Genomic DNA, 22,516 nt, shown 5'->3' on the forward strand with positions numbered 1-22,516 from the left:
TCAGTTGTTCTTTGTCAGATCATCCGCTGTGGTTCCCCGTCGTGTCTTCTTTGTTCAGCCTCGTTTATTAAAACCTTTATTCCTGCACCCATCTGCCTCCTGCTTTCTCCCACCTGCATTTGGCTCCACTTCCTCCTCAAATCATGACAGACACATTTTGTGTTAAGAAATAACAGCAGTACAGCCAGATTTATTCTCAAATCATATGCTCACAGATTCATGGTGATGCTGTATAATATACCGAATACTCTCAAGTAGGGCTGTCAGTCTTTTAAAATATTTAATTGACATTAATCACAGATTTTTACCATAACAGGATATTTATCATGTTGTTGATCCTCCTGTAAGATGTTATGTACCTGCAGTTATAGAATAAGACACTTTGGTTACTTGCTATATTTACTGAAATGAGTTTGAATGACACACACACACACACACACACACACACACACACACACACACACACGCACTCTCTCTCAAACCAGTGCTGTAGCTTCTCCATCTAGAAACGACTTATAACCGAAGTGAATGTCCTGCAGGGCTCCAGCAGCGTTTCCAGCTTGTTTCTCCAGATCAACTGTACACTCTAAAATCTGATAAGTTCACCTTACTTAAAAAAATCTAGGAAACCGATTGCCTTGAAAAACTTAAGTAAATACAACTATTACTGTTAAGTATAATTTACTTTACATATACTTGTTCAGTGTACTTACGACTAGTTGTATGTACTTAATCTTATGAAGTCAATTAACTTCATTAGTCAAGTTGTTGCAACTTAGAAATAGTGAGTAAAAATAACTAGTTATTTACTTAACTATATCAAGTTATGCTGACTTGAGTGAGCAGTACAGTTTACTCAGTAGAATCTAGGAAACTGATTGCCTTAAAACAATTAAGTAAGCACAACAAAAGATGATAAGTTCACAAGAAGCAATGTTTATTTTTTAACATAGCATTTTAACAAAAGACCAAGCTTTATAACATAAAGCCATATAAAATGTAATAACTTTGCCTTACTTAGGGGTTTAAATCTCACAAATCAGAAAATTGTCAAAACACGCTGACACATTGCTTTATGATAATACAGATGTCATTTAAACTTAGCTTTTTTGTTTGGTTTTCTGATAAACCTTAAGTGAATAATACCCCAGATATTAGAACAATATATAAAAGAATACAACTGCGGAGTAAAACATGTAGGTCACTACAAATCTTACTGTAGAACCTGGAAAAACTAACAGTCAAGTCTTAGCATATTTGTCTTTTATCACAGCTTTAAGTAAGAAATGCCCCAGAAATATTTAAACACTATATAAAACCTACACCTTGGAAGTAAAACATGTAGGTCATTACAAACCTTACTGTACAACCTGAATATCGTTTAGCTAAAAGTCAAACCAAGTGTTTATGCTGCAGCATATTTATCTGTTACTTGCAGCTGTGTGCATCTGTGAGCCTCTACAGCAAAAGTGCATTTTTCAAGCTCTGAAGTTTTGGCCTGAGGTTCCCTACACCGAGACTGAGCAGCACTCTCTGAATGAAGTCAAAGGTGTTTTTGAGTGGTTTTGGATAATCAAGATGAAGGGCGTAGATTAGTCCAAAGATAAGGCAAACTGCTTGGTCATGGCTTTCAATGTCATCCATAACAACTGTACCCTCCAGAATGATGCCAATGCTGGATGGTTCCAGATGTAGAGCGTTTGGATCTGGCTGCTGACTTGCTTCAGGAACAACTGTCAATATCCCCACGGGAACCTGGCTTAAGTCTGCCATGGTGTCCGAGTCCTGTGGATAAAAAAAGAAAAAAAACTTTCAGAAAATCTAGTAAAAATCTTGGATTCCCAGGGTGTCTACAGATTTGACCAAGTGAAAATTAAGACTTTTTAAGACTTTTTAATACCATTTTCCCCCAAAAAATAAGACCAACTTGCAAGATCTTATACGTGAAAATAAAGGACAAAAATCAATTGGTTCTTTTATATTATTTAAAAAGAGCTGTACCTGATTTTGCATAGTTTTGCACCATGAGCATGCACAACAGTTTAGTTTGAACTATAAGCCCTGCACCTAATTATTTTCCACAGAAAGAGACACTCCTACATGTATGGATGAATGAATAAATGAATGAATGAAAGAATTTTTATTATTGTGTCTTGTCCAAATAGGACCCATCCCCTACGATCACCAAAACAAAATTCAAATGTGATCTTTTTAAATCTGCTTCTTCCAAAATGCATAATCTGCGTTTTACAATGATTAACTGTCTCCATTTTTTCACCATCTCTCTACACATTTTAGCATCTCCTGCATCTCCTGTTCTTCCTCACTCCTCCAACTCGCGTGCAATTCTCTTACGTGTGCAATTCATGCACACAGGACCATCCAAAGTACTTTATATAAAACGTTTTAAGCATTACAGGTTGTGAAAAACATCATATACAAAATGTTCCTAAAAGACAAAGTGATGAAAAGATACCTGTCTAGGAGGACTACAGCTAGGTCCGAGTCCAGATTCAGTCCGAGGCGGTCCCTCAAAGATCTCCACCTCGAGTGGGCTGAACCCAGATTAGCTTGAGTTTTATTCCTTATTTGGTCCCTCTTGCGATCAGATCTCTCTTTTCTTGCTAAGTTTCACGTGTTTTAGGCTGTTTTGTCACTTCCAGTCTAGATATCCTAGCTTTCCCTTCGGTAGCTATGCTGTTCTGTTTAGAAGCTGTCGTGCACGCGCTGGCAGAGATCGCCCATTGGCAAAGAGACAATCACGCCAAAGCTAAACCAGCCGCTTTCGCCAACTCTTACATATGTACATATGCGTGCTTAACGAGTCATTTGATATTATGATTTGATTATGGAATTACCCCATTTACCACATAATATACCATGTATAACAGCCCGCAGCCACCATGAATATAACATTTCTGGCTAAACTTACACTTCCCATTGCTTTATCTGACCAGACCAGAGACAGTACTGACTAGACTTTAACACACGCAGCCCGCATGAAAATTCGACGGTGGCCGCGAGTACAACAATGGGTGCTGCTCGTAGAGCCTAAAATTCATGGTTATGTACATTTTTTCCCCGATTTTTTTTCTTTTGAAGTTCAACACAGGGATGATGGAAAGATTGAACCCTTAAAGTTAAGATCCACGAATGTAAGACATTTGAGTTGAACATTTAAGACAATTTAAGACTTTTTAAGGACCTGCGGCCACCCTGATTGTGTCCCAATCTATAACAAATTCTGCAATACTTACAAAACAGACTTTATAGAAGTTTCCCCCATCATCCCAGAGGAAAACTGGAAGACATCGCAGGACAGCAGTCCTCTTGGCAATGATATCAGTAGTCTACCAGTGGGGGAGAAAAAACAGTAAAACTAAACAAAGCATTTTCTGAAATAACAGCACATCAGTTTTTCAATGCAAGCAATACAAAATAATTGTTCAATTAGAGCTTTTATTTACAATATTGTCTTGCTAAAACTGATTAGAAAATCCTTTAGATTTTTTTAAAGCTATTGAGGTGAAAGTGTTTTTGGAAATATACATTTGTAAATTAAATTTCAAGTTCAAAAGGTTATCTAATAAAATCATTGCAAATTCTTGTGCACATTTTAAATGGAATTACTAGAGTGGAATTGCATATTGTATTCATCATGAAATACTGCATTTTGAAAGTGCATTTTCAAATAATTTTTCTATATGCAGAATTAAATAATGAATCATAAACTTGGTTAGAAATACCTTTCCATATCATAAGTTAAAGCTGATATGATTTGAAATGCATTTTCAACTTACAGGATTTAATAATGAATTAATGAATATGTTATTCCTCTTTAATATTTCCATTTAAAATGTATAATTACAAAAGGCTTTGTAAATTAGATTTATTTTTTAATGAATTACATTTTTTACCTTCAAATAATCTTTAGTTAAAGACTTTATCAATTCAAAATTAATTACTCATCATGAACATTCTGTATTGCTTTTCTCACCATCCTGGCCCTCCATAAATGACAAGGTTTGAAAAAGAGGAATTGTGTGTGTGTGTGTGTGTGTGTGTGTGTGTACAGGTGAACATTGTCTAAAGTAATGCTGCCTTCATGTGCTATCGTATTTATGGTAAATACCAAAAACCGACGACAAAATTGCACATGAACACCCACTCGTGTCGTAATTTCCACTGGGAAACTGGAAAAATCTTGTGATGCCCGAGTTGCCGAGATGAGATCAACTTTGACCTTTCAGCATGGCGGAGAGCAGCGAGACGATTGTGTTTGGTAAATATTAAGTTATACTAAATGTTCTCTGCTGCTGTTTGTAGCCGACTCAATGTTGTTGCAAACATTCTTTTATATAGTATCTCCATTTAAACTTATGTCATTTTAAAAAAGAATTTAATTATTGTTTGCTTTTTGTCCACCATGTTTATCTTCACAACAACACGAACAGCACTTGAACACAATGCACTGGTAATTTCCACTTTACAGGTGCAAAGGATCATCTTTCCCATTCCACATGAAGGCAGCATAAGAACGTGTAGAATTCCCTGCCCCTAGAAAAAAAAAACTAAAATGAATACTTACCCTTTTTTCAACTTGGCCAAGAATCTCTGAAAGTGTAGTTCCAATGATTCCCTTCTTCGACTTGAAGATCTCAAGGAAACGTGGGGTGTGGCGGTCCAAAGACTCAAAGAAGTCTTGCTCTAGATCCCTACTTGCTACTCGGGTGAACTCAGCAAAAACCTTTAAGGACAAAACATAACAGATAGGGTACAAAAGTGAAGAGTACGACAAACTTGAAAGACAAATTGCATGGGGTGGCCCCTTTGTAGTACTCATATTTACTTTGCTTACCTGTTGTTTCCTAAAAAGAGCTGGCCAGCGTTCCAACATCTGCTTTACAGAGGGTTGCTCTTCTACGATTTCTTTGCGTCTCAATGAGAACGTTTGGCTCATGAGTTGATTCACATAGAGTAGATTTGGGGACCTTTTCTTCATTTCATTTTCCATGATCTGTCTCGAGTTTTCAAGTGTTAATCCATCCTCACCCTGTGGAAAATTTGGTAAGAAGTTTGTCTCACTTCTCCTGGGTCTCTTAAGATTTTTTCCTGATGGCTCTGCATCTGGGTTCTGTTTGTTTTTTTTATTACTGTTGACAGACACATCTGCCATTCCACAATGACGAAGTTTTGCCCGGAGATTACCCATTTTGAATTTTAGGCTGTTCTTCCAGCCATTGCAAGCCCTGGTGGATCCTGGCTCTTTAAGGCATGGGTGTTTGCCAATCAGTGCCTCAGCAACAATAGTGAAATGTTCATCTTGGGGATAAGCTGTGTATTTATACATCTCCTCTGCTAGCTTCTGCAAAATGTCATGTTTCATGTCTCGTGTCAGTGACATGCGTGTTCCATCTCTCATGTAAATAAGGTTTCCCTGTCTCAGTCTATATTCAATATCCACAGAGAAATATGGAACCTCAAATGTAGAAGGCCATGGGTCACGTGAAGTGTTCTCAGGGTGTGGAAGAATGTCGGTGTCAGAAGAACTTGCTGTAGACAGGTTACATGCTGAAGATGAAGGGCTGCTTGGACACAATGTGAGGATAACATTTTCAAGCGAGATAATCTTCAGTGTTGGTCTTGTAGGCAGTTCAGTGACATCCGAGACGTTGCAAAAAGCATTGTTGAAATCTGGGTCTTGATAGTGAAGAATGAAGTCGTATGGCAGATTGAGCCGTTTCTTCAACTCACTTATGAGTTCTTCCACATCATTGGGCTTTTCTTGGAAAATGACCTTGCGAATGTCATTTTCACCAACCATTACTCTTACTGGCCAAGACTGCTCCATGACTCTGAAAGAATAAAAATGCATCAGCACAAAATGTAACGTTTCAGAGTAACAAAGACTTGGCCTTTCACTCTGTAGGCATTGAGGGGAACACTGTCATTGAGGTCCTTTAACTGGGTAACAAGCAGACTAGAGCTACTTTTGCAGACTTCATAAGACCTGAGGTGTTCATGATACCATGCAAACATCTGTCTACAAATGAACATAACATTGGTTTCCACAACCAAAACCTGATGAATCTGCCTGAACTCTGGAAGGCCTGCACATGATCCAACAGATACTAACATGTCACTTGCATACTTAATCCCTTCTATGAAAACAGATGTTGCTGCAAGGACTGTCTTTTGAGATGAATATCTTGCCAACAAATATTGCTGCACACTGTCTGGGAGGGAAGAAACCAGGACGCTTTTTACTTTATCCAGTTCTAATGCTGGTTTAAAAAATGAAGCAGACTCTAAGTGGTAGGCCATCATCTTCTGATGTCTATCAGCTAAAGTCAGAGGAACATTTCTGAAGTTGTGGGCTTCACGAATGACTCGCTTGAAAAATTTGTGCTTCCCCTCAAACCTCATTGTCCACACATCGACAAGGGGTCCATGTACTTGAATCAGATGTGGGTAGTGCTCCAGGTAATGGTGTTTTGGTCTGAGCCTGTAGTCAGGGAATGCTTTTTTAAGCAAAGACCTATGCTCTGACACCTTGAACTCCAGATAGTGGAGCATCTCCTCAGTAAACCTCGGACACATGACTAACTCAACCACATCTTTCAGGCACAGTATAACTTCCCATGTTTCATCTCCTTCTGGAATATAATGGCCAATTAACAGGGGAATAAGTCTGATCAGGCTCCAATTTTCATGACCATTTCCTCCAATGGTCCCTCTCGCTTGAAATGTTTTTGATATTGTCTGGGGCTGGTTAGTCTTGTCTGAATGTGCATAGGGAAAATCCTTTATAGCGCTATTGAGCATCTCCAGTGTAAGGAATTTTCTTTTAATCAAGTCCTGAATGCAAATGCACAACTCAGGAGGAACAATACCTTCAAGCAAATCATGGAGGATATCAGGGGGAAAACCACCCACAACATGAAAATGCTCCAAATGTTCGCTGAGAGGACAGGCGCTTTTCACACCATATTGCTTTGCCATGTTGGCATCTTGCTGAACTGCAGACACCTGCTGGTCATGTTCTTGTTTTGTTCTGAAGCAAAAGTGACCAGAACTAACTTCTTTATCTTGTATTTCCTGCCTTGTAGCCATGCAAAAGCGGCATATCTTATGAGAGACAAAACTTTCTTGGAATCCTCCCAATGAATGAGCTGCCAAATTATCTGCCGCAACAAACAAAACGGTTCCTCTCACACTACATCCTAGTTTCTCCACATATATGCCTTGCTTTTCTAGAAGTACTAGATCGTGAAGGAGTGGCCTGAGAACTTCTGAGTATCCACATGACTTGACAGTATTTGTCTTGCAAAGAAGAGCAAACTGTATTGAGTTGAGAGAAGAGCGAAATCTTGGTGCAAGATTTACAAGTACCCAATATACTGCACATATTTTGTGCTTCTTTCTGGATGTTCCGAGTGGATTTGCAACTTCAAAGTCATCTATGTAGAGACCCAAAGCAATGGTAAAATTTTCCTCCATCAGTAAAGTATTATCTTTGAAACATGAACCATCCCTGAATGTGTTGAATCCTTGCACATCACCACTGATAACCTGAAGGGCCTTGTTCAGGATTTCCTCTTTGTTGAACATTACCTGGAGCATTTGAAGAACAGGTATGTAGACAACTGACTGCTTGTCTTCACTCAAAACAAACTCAACAGGTTCCACAATTTTAAATTCTCTTTTGGCATATGATGCTCTTTTGCAGGATGTGGATAGGGAACCTCCAATCTCCGTGTGTTTCAGAATAACATTGCTCTCTGTGACTGCATTTACCATTTCTGTTGCTATGGATATATCTGCATCAGGATAGTAGTTCAGGAGTACTCTTTTAATAGCAGAAAAAAGCAAAGGCCTTGAGAGATCCATTATCTGCCGTATTTGCTGTATCAAATCCTGTACAGCACTTTCGGATATAGTGAGTACAGTTCGCATTCTGAGGAAGAGAGCTGCCAAATTGTGCTCAAGCTGATCCTCCAAGTCTTTCTTATTGACTGCAACCAACTCATCTTCATGAAAATCAGCCTGATCTTCAATGTCATTTTCCTCTTCAGCGCTAGCAACGTCAACCAAAGTTTCTCTCTGTGTTAAAATCCCTGGCTTGAACTGCAACAGTTGGTCTATGTGCCTGCCATCATGGTTCCTACTTTTGTGGGCATTAAATGTTGTATAGACACTGGTTTCAAAATCACAATCTTTGTAGGGACACTGGACTTTCTGGCACATTCGGATATGTGTACGTAAATGTGAAAAAAAAATCCTTTTCTTCACATGACTCTTTGAAGTCACAAAGCTGACACTGGAACACATGATTTCTTTTATCAATAAGATGATCATTGATCAATGAATGCACTCTTGATAAATGTACCTTCAGTGCATTAAATGACTTGAATGTGCAGGGACACTGCTTATGAAGACATGGTAATGGTACTGTTCTTGTGTAGCCACCATGTTTCAGTCTATAATGTTTAAGAAGCTGCCCTCGCTTTTCACAAGTGAAGTTACAAAACTTACACGTCCACTGCATCCGTGTTGTCTTGTCTTCAATCTACAAAAATAAAAAATAGCACTGTCATAAATATGACCTTACATGCATAAATATCACATGAAAAAGAGCCTACACGTGCACCACATGCTCACTCAACTTAGTATATTTTGATTTTGTCATAAAAAAATGATCTTGGTTCTTAAAATGTGCAGAACATTCCCAGAAAATAAATTACTCACTCTCATTTGTAAAGCATGATTCTTTACATTTAGTCTTAATGGTTTAAGATCGCCAATTGATATTGAACCATTAAGACTAAGGACTGCATGTCAAATTCATGTCAAAGACTAAGACCGCACATCAAAATTTGAACCAGCTTTATTGGAGAATTGAATCTTTTGCACTGTGACGTCTGTTCATAATAACTTAAGCACTGCCGGCTCACTTTGATTAGCATTACTCATTCACAGAAAATAAAGTCATGTTCAAGTTTAAATAATACACCATCCAGCACGAGTCCAGACAGACGGATATATATATATATATTACATACTGCCGCTTAAATGCGGCACAAACTCTTAGCTAACGATTAGCTAGCGGCTAGCGTTAGCCGCTAACCGCGGTTAGCTTTAGCCGCTAACCGCTAGCTTGGATGGCGTGTCTTGCCACTTCTCCTACTTTTTAAAAGCTGTTACAGACTGATAACTACATTTTTTTAACCAATTTATGATTGTTGCTGTAAGGTAGGCTATGTGGTAATTTCTCTTCGAGCTATTTTGTATAATTCTCCTGTGATAAAGGAGCTTAAGTAGTCTGCCTGTGTTAACATTAATTTTAGTATGGAAACAGTTTTTATTATCTTCTATGAAAATATTATCATGCCCCAATAATATATGAAGAATGAAGTTACACACACGACATATGAAAACATTTTGAAGTTTAATAGCTTACCTTAGAGGAGGTCTTCGAATCGCTGTCTGCAAAGTCACTGCTGAAAGGATCCCGCACTGCTTGCTTCACTGCGCATGTGCACTGCTGAATTCAAGCGCCCCCTCCAGTAACAAGTTCGTTTCAAGTCCAGTTTACTTACATTAACTTAGTGTTTCACCCCTTCCAGGCTGAATAAGTACATTACCCACAATATTTTAGTTCAATCAACAAGATAGTGGAACACAAGTAACGTACACAAGAATAATTTAAGTAAAAAGACGTATTACCTTTTAGAGTGTAAGAACTAAGATAAGTACAAGTACATGGTGATGGTGGACGAGCAGAATTTCCCACAATGCACTTCACCTCTATCACCAACAAATTAGAGCGAAATAAATTTATGAAGCCTTTCACTTTTACTTTGGCAGATTAGCGATAGTTGAAATAACACAATACCTTTGAAAGAACCTTTTAGCTTTTACTTATTTAGTTGATCATTAATTCAAATGACAAAATAAAAAATAAAAAAAATGGACTGATATCAGAAAGATGGTACAGATCTAAAATAACCTGCGGTGATGGCCCACCATCTTGTTTTTCCTTATTGGCTGGGCTCGTTGGTGAATGTGCTGCACCCGGTAATGTTCACTCTTTAGCTTTTTTGTACAACACACTCGCACACACACTATGCCACCCAACCATTCATGGCACTTCACTGCTGACATTTATTTTCCTGCTGCAAAGCAACAGCTACGTTATCCATCACTTACTTTAAGAAAGATGGACTTGAACGCATCGTGTGTTGAAAATAAAACCAACATTCTGCGAAGCGTCTCTTCTAATTTATGTGAAATTTAACAGACCAAGTATTTTCAACAACCTCATTACTTACAGCAAAATCAAACTGATGACGTTCGGAAAAGTTCAACAAACTAAAACTATTTTAATTAATTCTACTCAACCACTCAATTGAACAAGTTTGCAGATAATTTTAAACTAGTTATATTTTACAGTGTAGAATAACGAGGACGTCTCTGCTGGAAGCTCCATCATGGATCGTCCTGGAGGAGGAGGGCTCTCTGAGCCACTACGTCACCAAGTTCACATCCACAGCAGATGAAAGAAACTTTTCAGAGCTTTAAAGCTAAACCGTGTAAAAGATTCATTCTGCTTCAGAGCCAAAGCGCTTTTTTCTGCATCACTTCCTGCAGCTACACAGACGGTGTGTTCATCGGGTGTTAAAAAACACTAACGCATCAATAACACATTTATTTTGACAACTTTAACTACTCTCCTGGGATGTTACAAGTCAGTTCTCGCCACATAAATACTGTAACATTTTAATTAAGATGCAAAGTGAGTTTATCAAATATCTTCACCCTCAAGAAGGTTCTAGATGTCCATAAAACTTTTCCTTAGATTAAAACTGCACTCCATTAATCCTTAAAACCTCATCTGTATTCTTCAAAACAGAACATTTATTTTAAACACTATAATCCTCTACAAGCCTCACTGACTTGACCTTACTCCAAAACATTTTCCTTATTCTCATTTGTTAATCTACTGAACGGTAATATAACCCTGCCCACCAGTAGATGGCCTTCCCTTCCTGCTACGCTCTGTTCGCCACTGCTAATATAAAGATAAATCAGCTGTAAATGTTCGAACTGGGGAATCATTCTAAAGTAAGATTTGTCAGAACTATAAGTGAAATGCAGACCTGCAGCTAGCTTGGTCCAACCAGTGGTTCCCGTGTCCTTCCAGCAGGTCGCTATCACATCAGATTTGGGTCAAAAGTCATGGCTCCTGGTCCAGACCTCCTTTCACGGTCTCCTCCACCTAGCCTAACTAACTTCTCATTTAGCTTGCACTGCTTTCTCATCTCGTAATTTTCTCCCAGAAGGAGAGTCCCCACCCAGGAAGCGGTATGATTGGCTCTTCTCGTCTTTTACATGGAACCTACAGGCTGACTTAAAACTAGGTGAAAGACATGGTCTATCGTCTTGATGAAAAACTCTTCTGAACACGTTAAGAAGGTTAAAATTTTTAGCAGAGGAAGACTTAAACATCTTTGAATCAGCTGCTGCTTATGGCCATTTTAGGTGATTCCTCAAGTCAAATAATCAGGCCAATTAAAATCAGATAGTAGTGACATCATCATTAATGCTTTCTACTCAAACAAGTGTTTTTGTTGTCTTTTTTAGGAATTTTTGGGATCTTGTGACCTTTATTGTACAGTAGGTAGACAGGAAAGGGGTCAGAGAGAGGGGGTGATATACAGCAACAGGCCCCAGACCAGGGGCCTCATTTATAAAGCTGCCGTACGTACAAACACCGGCGTACGCCAGTTATAGTTAACTTTTGGGATTTATTAAAACCAAACTTGGCAGGAGAATGTGCCTACATCCATAGCAAATTTTGCTGTTTGCAAAAATGAATAAAGATGCACATTTCATGTTAATACTCCTAAGAGTGCTTAGGGTTAGGGTTAGTTTAACTTCTGCTTCGACGTGGATGCACATGCTGCATCAGTCTTTCTCTTTCGCTGTCCCTCCAGCCCGTTGGGGGCCACACCGTTCTTATAACACTGCTGTAAACACTGTTCCACATGTATGTGTAGTAAAACAGAACTCTCCTCATGTACCGAACAACGAGTGTACTCTTCAGCATGGCAGGCGACTGTGCATCATTCCGACTAATGAACTAGTTGAGCACATCCCTATTACTTGGTAATTCTGATAATAATGGGTTAGAATTATATAGAGGTTTTTAATGAAACCAAGGTGCTTCACAATGAATCCATCACTCATTCAGACGTTGTTCAGACTTGGTGCAGGTAGACTACATGTGTAGCCACCGCTACTCTGGAGTTCTCCTCACCCTCTCCGACCACCAATAAACATTCATACACATTCATACACTAGCGACGGAGACACTGGAGACATGGAGGGTGAAGTGTTTTGCCCAAGGGCACACGGACAGATTGACTAGGACACACTAATGTCCTCGGCCTTGGTTTATTTTGCCCAGGAATCCTGCAGCATATCTCTCTCTGCCTGACCATCGTCTGAGTCCACTGCTTTGATTTAGTCCTTTCTTCAAAAACAAAATGTCAATATTACGTCCGCTGCTTAAAGAAATAAACTGAGCTAAATTATCAATAAATTGAAGAGAAAAATAAATAACCATCGAATTTGTTGAGCTTTTAGCTGGAGCATCATCCTTGGACTTTTGGATTTTTTTCTAGTTACGACTTTTACATGTTATTGTACATGCAAGTGATTTTTATAGATATACCTCCTAGAACACATCATGTCCTGTTTTTGTTGAAGTGCTAATTCATGAAAATCAAAAGCTATGAAATCTAAATACAAGAAGAGAGAGAGCATCTGTTGTTTGAAAGGCAGTGGCCATAAAACTCTCAGTTTAGTTTCCTGTGAGACATGATAAACCCTGTAATACCAGACAGCTCATTAAATCAGCATCATGCTTGGTCAAATTCACTAAATCCACATAAAGGAAGAAAAATGTTTCTTGTTTTAATAGCCATTTATGCATTTGCTTTTACTGAGGCTGCATGTGAAGATAGCTCTGCGGTAAAGCCCTAAACTCCGTCATGAAAAGACGGCTGACAGTTATTCAATAAGATAACAGCAAGGGGTGTTAAAGATTTTACCGGGAAGGGATTTTCAATGGAGGCATGGCACATAAATCTGGACAAACAGGGTGCCTCGCCTGTTGGGATGACACAAATCGCCCCCTCGTTAGGATCAATAAAGTAAAACACAATGCTGGAAAAGCACAAGTGCAAACTGTGAAGCTCTGGAGGCTTCAATAGCACCAAAGAATGTGTGGGAATGGGGAGCTCGGGTTAGAGGAGAGCTTCAATCCCATCAACTCTGCCATGAAATAGAGAGGGAAAGAGCAATTGACCCATGAACCAAGCTGAAAGAGAAATCACTTGTTCTCATAATGACTCCCTTCCACATCAGCAGAGAGCTGGCGGATATAAGGCTCGCAGTTGGGAAACTGAGAGGGTGGATGAGGAGAAGGGAGGTTTGTCCAGATCCTACCGGTCGGTCTCCAGCTGGTGTGTAGAATGACGATCAGCCTCCTCAACACACACAGCCCTTCCTTATCCAAACAGGAGCTATCAGATAAACACAAACACGGCTGCATCTTGTAAAATTAATCTGAGACAAATTATCCAGCTCATTAGGCAGCTGAGGTGAGTTTCCTGAATACATGGCTGAGTTAGGAGGGTTTATTCAGCTCTTGTTTATTTACAGAGAGCAGCCCGCTCATTTGCATTCTCCTTTCCAAGTGCAGGAAGGCTGAAGTGGGTACTTATGTCTTCTGTGGTAGAGGAATTTATCCGGCTCTTTGGGGAGCATCTGTGGGTTGTTAGTTTCCAAAATACTCCTCTCTACCCTGCATGGGTCGCCTCAGCCTCAGAAGCAACGTACAGGTGCAAAAGCCACAGAGAGTCGAAGGGAAACCGGAACTTGCAACTCTTTCACATTCAGATAAATCCTTTTAATGCTGGTTAAGATTTTGTTAAAGTCATTTTAAATCTTTGGTCTGCAATCTGATTTAAGATAGAAATAAGTTTCCATTAGTGTTGGACGGCCATAGAGAACAGCATGCAGAGCATTTATCTGACAACTGACGTTCCCAGTAAAAGGACGACGACGGCCAGCCGAGAGACAGCTTTTCATATACCAAACTGACGTGAAAGCCCCCAGCTGGGTCTCCTCGTGTCTCCAGCGTCTGAACAAACAAAACAGCAAATAAACAGACCAGAGAGTCGGTTTTTAACTGTCGGCCCGGATGTTTAGGAAGACGCAGCTCATCAGTGCAGGAAGTGGATCTGGAAACAGACTCCATCAAGTCATTGGAGTTATCCTTATCTTTTACTCAGATTTTCACTCAGTATTGAAAAAACTCAAGACTTGTTGGCATGTTTTTGCTTCAGATAAATAGAGACAACAAAAGATGAGCGATGAGTTGTTTTCAGAACCATCTGGACCTCCTACATACTACACACCGGAAGAAGTTTTGCAGGACGCACATTCATCGCTATTGTGTGACCTAATAAGTGGTTCATTTCATAGCATAATACTTCATTTTTAGCCACTTTTCCAGATTAGAAAAGCTCAAAGAAAAATTTTAAAGTGTACGTCTTTATGATGATGATGCTACTTTATGCTATATTTACTCATTGTATGGAGAGAGAATGACTGCCATTCATTGTGTGCCATTCAGCTGTCATACAATGATAACAACAATAATGATAAAAGAATTAATAAATAAAAATGTTGTTGTCCCCTGTAGCACGGTACATTATGAAATTATAAGATTTAGTATGGATTTTCAATCTCAATATGTATTACTAGTACAGTACAAGTAAACATTATGTGTGTCACATCACTGCCAATTTTCTTCTCTGTCATGTGCCGGCAGGATGAGGACGAGGTAGGGCCCAAAGTCAGGATGTGGATGTAGGAACTATATTTTAAAGGGACAAAATGCACTGCAATGGCAGGAGTAGCAAGTACACACACCAAACTCTAAAAACAAAACTCTTAGCAGACAATGCTGGGAGTGCAAGGACTAACTGGGACAGAGTAGACGAGGATCTGGTGATGAACAAGTGCGACATTAACAGGAAGAAAATTTAACTGAAAGCACAAAGGGAAAGACTCAGTACAAAATCAGACAGGAAACAAGATAATAGAGTAATAGATGTAGTTGACTGCAGCAGAACTCAGCCAAAACCAGGGAACTCCAGTCCTCGAGGGCCACTATCCAACAAATCCAGACTCAAATGAATGGGTCATTGTGCAGTAATTGACAACAAGCTGTTGGATCCATTTGATTTGAATCAGGAAACATCTATAACCTGCAGGATAGTGACCCTCGAGGAGCAGCGTTGGACTGCCAGGCCTGAGCAGAAAACTAAAGAACAGAAAATCCCATCAACCAGTGGTAGAAAACTCCGGTCCTAGAGAGAAGTTGTCCTGCAGGTTTTAGAAATTTTCCTGCTCCAACACACCCCATTCAAATTAATGAGTCATTATCCTGAACTTCCTAGATTGTTGGATCCAGCGTGGTGGAGCAAGGGAACATGGGAAACCTGCAGGACTGCAGCCCTCGAGGACCAGAGTTCCCCAGTAGTCAGTGGCAAAGATAGGCAACTCCAGGCCTTGAGAGCCACAGACCTGCAAGTTTTAGATGTTTCCCTGCTTCAACACACCTGATTTAAATTAATGAATAATTGAGCAGAACTTTATAAGCTGTTGAATCCATTGGAAAACTTGAAGGACAAGGGCCAAGGTTCCCCACCATGATGTTTTTCTGCAGTCATTGCTCACGATGAACAACAGTCAGAGTGAGATTAGGTACACACAAAGATTATCCAGCTGTTTTTGTCCCGTTTTCCCTTTCCCAACCAAGGACAGCAAACACTCTATTATCATTATCATTTTCATATAAAATGATCCTGTGTTCTGAGGTGTGTTAAGAGCGAATTTATCCCCGATAGTCGGCTCCGAAACGGGTCGTGGCCGATAGTCGGAAGTATTGAACATGTTCAATATTTACGAAGAAAAATCTTCATGTGTGAGGGAAGCCGACGACTCCTGAGTTGTGACTCTGTGGATGGTGACGTGGAACAGAACGTAGCCAATCAGAGAGCGAGCTGACTGGGGAGCAAGGAAGGATATAAAGTCCGTGTTCACGCCGTCTCCAGTCGGTTATAGTTTTCAGTTCTGGATTTTTCTGTTAACAATAGTCCCAAAACCATCATCATTACTTTATCATGTATGTCCTTATCCATTCTGGGTGTTGTGTTTTCCGGTTGTTGCCATAGTTCTTCTTTGTTGTTGTTAGATCATATTAGATAATGCAAGATTTCCGTCTGGGAGTATGATCAACAGTGTTAAATGCCTGTTTTTTATTTTCTTGTGGGTTCTCTAACAGATAACAAAAACCCTTACGTGTGTACCAGCCTTAAGCAGTCTCACCAACAGATGGGAAACTGAAGTTGACTCTGCATTAATTTGGCCAATAAAAGAGGCTAAAAAAAAGAAGACAGACATGTCCGCCAACATTCCAGATGACTATGTGGGCTTAGTGTTTACGGGTACATTCACACCAGTCCTTCTGACTCAAATCCTACTTCATATGTAGAGAGGCTAAACCTTGCGAGTACAACACATATTTTTGTGTGTGAACACAATCAAATCATACATGTTTATTGAACAATATATGGGAGAAATGGCTCATGGTCACAGCCTCATAGAAATATGATCAACTCAAGACTACCAGGAATGAATGCATATTCATGTTTTGCTCTTATTGGGTGGAAACAGTCATGCAAAAGATAAGTTGCTTTTCTGGTTTGATGTTGGTCGTGTCTTCTCCTTTAGTTGTTCCTGATGCACCGAGCTGCACCGAGTCTAGCAGACTATTAGGTGTGAATACACCTAAGGGGCCTAACTGGCACCATCTTTAAATGGAGCTGCTGATGTTCTGTAATACATGTCTGAAAAAGGCTTAAAGAGCTTAAACACTAGCTGGAAAACTTTATGGTTGCTGCAACTTTTTATTACAGATATATTAGTTTTTGTTTGAATTTTAAACAAAAATCCCAACAGGGTCAAACTCGGATCTGAAGTCAGACTAAACTCCTGGGACAGACTCTGAGACCGGAGAACCAGAGGCCTGACAGGAATTCGGGCACTGCAATGGGACAAATTAACAGGCACATCAGTAATCTGGCCTATCTCAGACTGATTCTGATGTTGAGTGTGTCTCCTCCTGTTAAACTGACCTCCTCCCAGCCTCCCAGAACCCCCCTGTGATTCTGATAAGCAGCATTAACTCTCTCTCATGACCCCAGCCCTGCAAACCCACCACTCCCAGCAACTCCCACCCTTTTGCTTCTGGTCATGTAGTAATCATCCTTGGTGTTGTGTTTGATAGGAGGCTCCCCTCCCCTCACCCTCAAAGCTCCAACACAACCCAGGCTGCCTTTCACACTAATGTTGCCCCCCAGCAGCCTATCTGTGGCAGAATTGTGCTCCTTCTCTGTGACAGCCTCCTCTAAATACCTCCTTGATAGTCTGATATCTCTATCCAAAACCCACCCCCGCTCATACAGCGCTGCCTGGTGCAGGTCATCTGTCTTCCTCAAATCTTTCTAATGGCATGTTTCACGGACCTCTCCATGCTATACAGGCAGATCTTTCAGGGGGGCGGCGGGGTTGGGAATCTGATGGCCCCAGGATATTTTTAGGACTGCAGGAATAGAAAAAATGTGAAGCCTGAGTAGAAGGTTGGAGCGAGAAAGGTTAGAAACTGAATGGCTGCAAAAATGTTTATGGTCCTGAACACTTATAAAGTCACATTAGATGAAGAAGGAATCCATCACAAAGCTATAAATCCTGTGTTTCAATAAAAGCCTATGAATCTTAAAACACTGTAAAAAATACATACAGCTCTTTTCAAAGAAGTAATAATTTATACTTAAGGTGGTGAAATGGACTTTCTGTGTAGTGTAAATACATCCATGTATCCTGCCTCCATTAGAACAAAAAAAACCACAATCCACAACACAGATGACAAGATAATGTGTTTAAGAAAAGGTCTATATCAATTATCCCCATACTGAAAATGATGACACCTTTAAAGTTCTCTATAATCATTCCTCAGATGAGCTTTAATACAGCCTGCCAGAGTGAGAGGCATCAGCAGAGACCAGGGCCAGTCAGGAGCGCCGCTGACAAAGACATCAGTCTCTGACAGTCCAACAAAGAAGGAAGAAGAGGAGAAAAGAATATATCAGCCAATGCAAATATTGACCCAGTACCGTGAGAGCAAATTAGCTACAAAAAAATCAGAGATAGAATGACAGCATCTAATCCGCTTATTTCAGCAGCCTTCATCTTTTAAAATCTTCTGGGAAATTGAGAGAATTCCTCAAAACACATCTAAGTGTGAAAAGACGTCTTCATTGTTCACATTTACCGAATCAGTTGACTCCTCTTTTTCCTACTGAATCTGCAGCCTCTGCAGTTCCCTGTTAATTAAACTGATGGTGTTGATTGTGTTCAGAACTTTTCTAGATAAAAATTTCTATGTACTGCTGGGCCACTGCAGGGATCCAGCTTGATGGACTTGGAACTGGGTCCCTGCTTCTTTGCAGATGATGGGGTCCTGGTTGCTTCATAGGGCCGTGATCTTCAGCTCTTGCTGGAAATATTTGCAGCTAAAGGCTCATTTATGCTTCCTTATGTACGTAAATACGCCTCTCTGGTGAAATTATCTGTGCACATCCTTCCAAGAAGAGGCCTAGAGTAAAATCCAGGACACTCTGGAGGTTCTATATCTCTTGACTGGCCCATGAATTCCTCAGAATCTACAGTATGAGCTGAAAGAGGTGGCAGAGGAGAGAGAAGTCGGCCATATCTACTTGAACTGCTGACCTTGGATAGTTGGGAGGAGATGGATGTTTAGATGTTTCCATTTCATTAGTTCTATACAGAAAATTTTACCACCAAACAAAGTGTGCTGGGTCTTACCTTCCTTAGTAAAAGTACACACAGAACAGCTGCAACGGTGTGCTGTTGTGGTTAATGAGCTTCAGTGTGTTAGGATGAAGTGGAAATTGGAAGCTTAGGGATGGAGATGATGGGGGCGTTGTTAAGACTTTAAGACATTCAGTGGAAATTTTACACTAACATCTTAATTTTACCCCCCCCCCCCCCACACACACACATAAATCAGTCCCTCCAGCAATCTGCAATGTTGAAACTGCAACGATGAGTACAAATCTCAGCACACCTTCACGTTACCAGACATACATACGCCATCTTTACTTCCAAATGTCTGGTTATAAACATGTAAATGGCATAAATGTGAAGCATGTACTGTTAAAAGGACCATTCACAACACTTTCTTGGAGTTCTGTGTTAAAGTGGAGGTGAACTGCTTTGTGCAGCATGCAAAATTGTGTTGGAAGACAAATGAAAGCCGTCTACAGCGAAACACCTCCAGACTGTGTCTGATATAAGAGAAGAGATGAGATGGATCACCATGATGGAGGTTCAAACATCCAGATCTGATGATGTGCAGCAAAGAAGCAGATTATTTATTTATTTATTTATTCATTTATTTATTTATATTTATTTTTTTTATGCTGTTTGAACAACATGTGTATGTAAATGGTTAAAAACTCATTATTCCAATAAATAACGTAGGAATATCAAAACTGGAATTCTACCACAACTTTCTTTAATGTTTTATGTCTTGATTTAATAGAATCAGACTTCTAAAAGTCTTTGTGAGGAAAGTAAACTCAACACCTAAAACAAACACAAGCAATGGATCAAGAGGATTTATGGCGTTCATCAAACTGATATGTGTCTGGATTTACAACCCGCTGGCTGGCTCTGGTCCGTATGACTTCAGCCTTCCTATCAGTGATGCAGCGTTTTAACTATCTGGACCACTACACTTCAGCATATGACTCATGACAAGCGGTGCTTAAAACTGTGATTAGTACCAGCTGTCCATTGTCGAGGCTATATTTAGAGAGTTTAATTCACATTAACAGCCAATACACTTGACAAAAATATTTTAAAAAGTTATTTGTCCTTCTAATAATTCCAATATATATAAACTGAAATAATCCCACTTAAAATGACAACATTTATATTGTCATTTTAACTGTTTTACAGTTGAGTTGAGTTTTAATTAGACTTTGTATTAGTACAACTATTTATTTAATAAGCTGTTTCATTGTCAGTTTACAAGTAAGTTGTTTAAGCCGAGGGTGAGGAGACATGCCTAGTGCTTACCCTGCTTCCTCCAGTAACATGCCCAACCGAGTGACCCAAGTCAGTTACAGTTTACTAAAACAGTAGTTAATGGCAGCCTTCTCTTATGATCTGTGCACTTGCTGGTTGCCAGGTATTAATTAGCAGCTTGGACAGTACGCCCCAAGGATATGTTCATTTATTTAGTTAAGCTAACCTTTAAAAACCTTCAGTTTGATGTTACGAGTACACCTTAAAAATTCTTTATGTTCTACTAGATCTGAAAAGTGAATAACCACAATGTTAAACTTTACCTTTCAGGTTGAGCATGAAAATTAAGAATCATCATTAAAAATCAGAATAACAATCATAACACCACTGATTAAATCTGTAACCTATCACCATATCCGAGAGCTGAGGCTGCAAATACTCATCAAATTTGGAGAGAAAAGATGAACATTCGGACTGCTTCTCTTTGTCTGGATGCCAGAATACTTTTTGTGGCCAAGGCACTTAGTACCAAGTCCTTAAAGTCTGCTTGGTCCCAAATCCACGAAGACACAATTGAACAGGCACACTCAGTGTGTTGGATTATCAGGTGGTGAAGAGACCTCCAGTAAGGTGTGCATAAGGTGCAGGAAGGGAGGCTGTGGGTGGGCCGAGGGGCACAGACACAGATGAATCGGTTGTCGAGGGCAAAGCATCAGCAATAGGAATAAGTTCTAGTTCCTCCAGCTGCAGTTGCTCATCCACCTCAGAGCAGTTGACAAATCCTGCTTGCGTAGCTGCGTTTTTAGTGTTGATGGTGGAAGTTACTGCAGGTTTGTCAAGGTCAGGCGGCAGCGGGCCCATTGCCACTATTGTTCAATCCATCAGATGACTGGTTGAGATGCAGTGTCCTTCAGCAAATTGACATATTTTGATGAAGATCCTTGCTTGACTCTTGCCAGCCAGAGCCTATCGATCTCAAGACCAATTTAGCATCTGATTTCAGCTGTACACGTGTGGTCACATCTACTATCTGAATGTTGGAGGCATCCTTTGGCAAAAAGAGACATATTGAACATCGAACCATGTGAGAACACATTTTGTGGCAACACATCACAAAGTAGATATCACAGAAGAGTGTAACTTGTGGTTGGTTGCAGCTGCACTTGACACAAACTGGATCCCCCTGTAGTTAAAATAGCACAAAACATTTATTATGAAAGCTAGAGCAGAGGGTTCCCCAAGGGAACTGTCCTTCTAAACAACAGTAGATCGCCTACGGGCAATAGCAACAAGTTACAAGGAATTCTGCACTGGTGGAGGTGTTTGGCATGCATCGATTGCTGCTTTCTTCTGGGAAAAGAAGGCACCATAGGTAATGAGCCACACAACTAGGACAACTTAGGCTCACCCACAGCAGAACTGTGAGAATTCCCCAAACCTTTGCCCCAATCTTAGCAAGCCACTTAGCTTATCTGCAATGGTGCAGTGTCGAGGCTAGCGCCATGCGGTGAGCTATGATTCCAGCCCAAGTCATAGGTGGCGGAAAGGGACAAAGTCAGATCGGCCCCCGGTAGGACGGGTTAGTCAGAGAGATTGTGACACATTCATGTAACATGGGTAGGACTCTAAGTGGTGGATTAATTGGCCAATTGTTGGTGCAGCAGTAAGCTAGCTAGGTTATGAGCATATCCAAAAAATCCTTTCTACTCACATGGAACAAAGTTAGTGGTGTTGTTAATCATTATCTGTTTGGCCAAGTTGGTTTGTCCAAGGTGGCTCAGGTTTGATGCAAGTCTGCAGCTGGGACCTCTTTTGAGTCCCAGCTTTTCAATAACCTTGTTACATACAGCATACCTACTAAACCATCCTTAGCACTGTTCCAATCATGATGAATACATGCATACTTCTTTTACAATATTCTGTGGCCTGGTTTCAGACTACAACTACAGTCCTTTTAACTGGTGGTTATTGGGCTCTGGGGATCTCTACACTTTTTGCCAGTTCTACACATGTTCTACACATTAAGTTACACAACAAATTATACTGATGACAAAGTCGCTGTTATCCACGAGAAAAATTGTGCTGTCAATGTTATTGTGATTGCCCCCCCCCAAACTGAAAACTCTTCAGATCTACATGATTCACGTGAATTCTATATTTGAATTCTAAACTGTCCGTTTTCACTGAAAAGCAACAAGTTTGCAGGAATGTCTTTAACACTGGGCCTGGGACCGGTGCCGGTTCCTCAACCTCATTTTAAATCAAC

General features: G+C 40.1%; 1 protein-coding gene across 1 annotated transcript; it reads right to left on the bottom strand.

Moving 5' to 3' along the window:
• Window positions 1–916: 916 nt before the first annotated feature.
• Window positions 917–9,732, bottom strand: LOC121634276. The gene is made up of 6 exons (XM_041976813.1): window positions 9,461–9,732; window positions 8,503–8,569; window positions 4,859–4,920; window positions 4,589–4,747; window positions 3,258–3,350; window positions 917–1,785 (listed from the first exon to the last, which is right to left on the bottom strand). The coding sequence occupies exons 2-6, from the start codon at window positions 8,546–8,548 to the stop codon at window positions 1,459–1,461; spliced, it is 687 nt and encodes a 228-aa protein (XP_041832747.1). The 5' UTR covers window positions 8,549–8,569; window positions 9,461–9,732; the 3' UTR covers window positions 917–1,458.
• Between the last annotated feature and the right edge of the window lie 12,784 nt (window positions 9,733–22,516).

Source organism: Melanotaenia boesemani, chromosome 22 (assembly GCF_017639745.1).
Source record: "Melanotaenia boesemani isolate fMelBoe1 chromosome 22, fMelBoe1.pri, whole genome shotgun sequence".
Classification (NCBI taxonomy): Eukaryota; Metazoa; Chordata; class Actinopteri; order Atheriniformes; family Melanotaeniidae; genus Melanotaenia; species Melanotaenia boesemani.

Coding starts and splice junctions, on each gene's coding strand:
- LOC121634276 (XM_041976813.1), bottom strand. CDS start 8,548: ATGCAGTGGACGTGTAAGTTTTGTAACTTCACTTGTGAAAAGCGAG. Junction 4,921..8,502: donor CTTCACTTGTGAAAAGCGAG/GGCAGCTTCTTA, acceptor AAGAAATCGTAG/AAGAGCAACCCTCTGTAAAG. Junction 4,748..4,858: donor CTCTTTTTAGGAAACAACAG/GTAAGCAAAGTA, acceptor TTGTCCTTAAAG/GTTTTTGCTGAGTTCACCCG.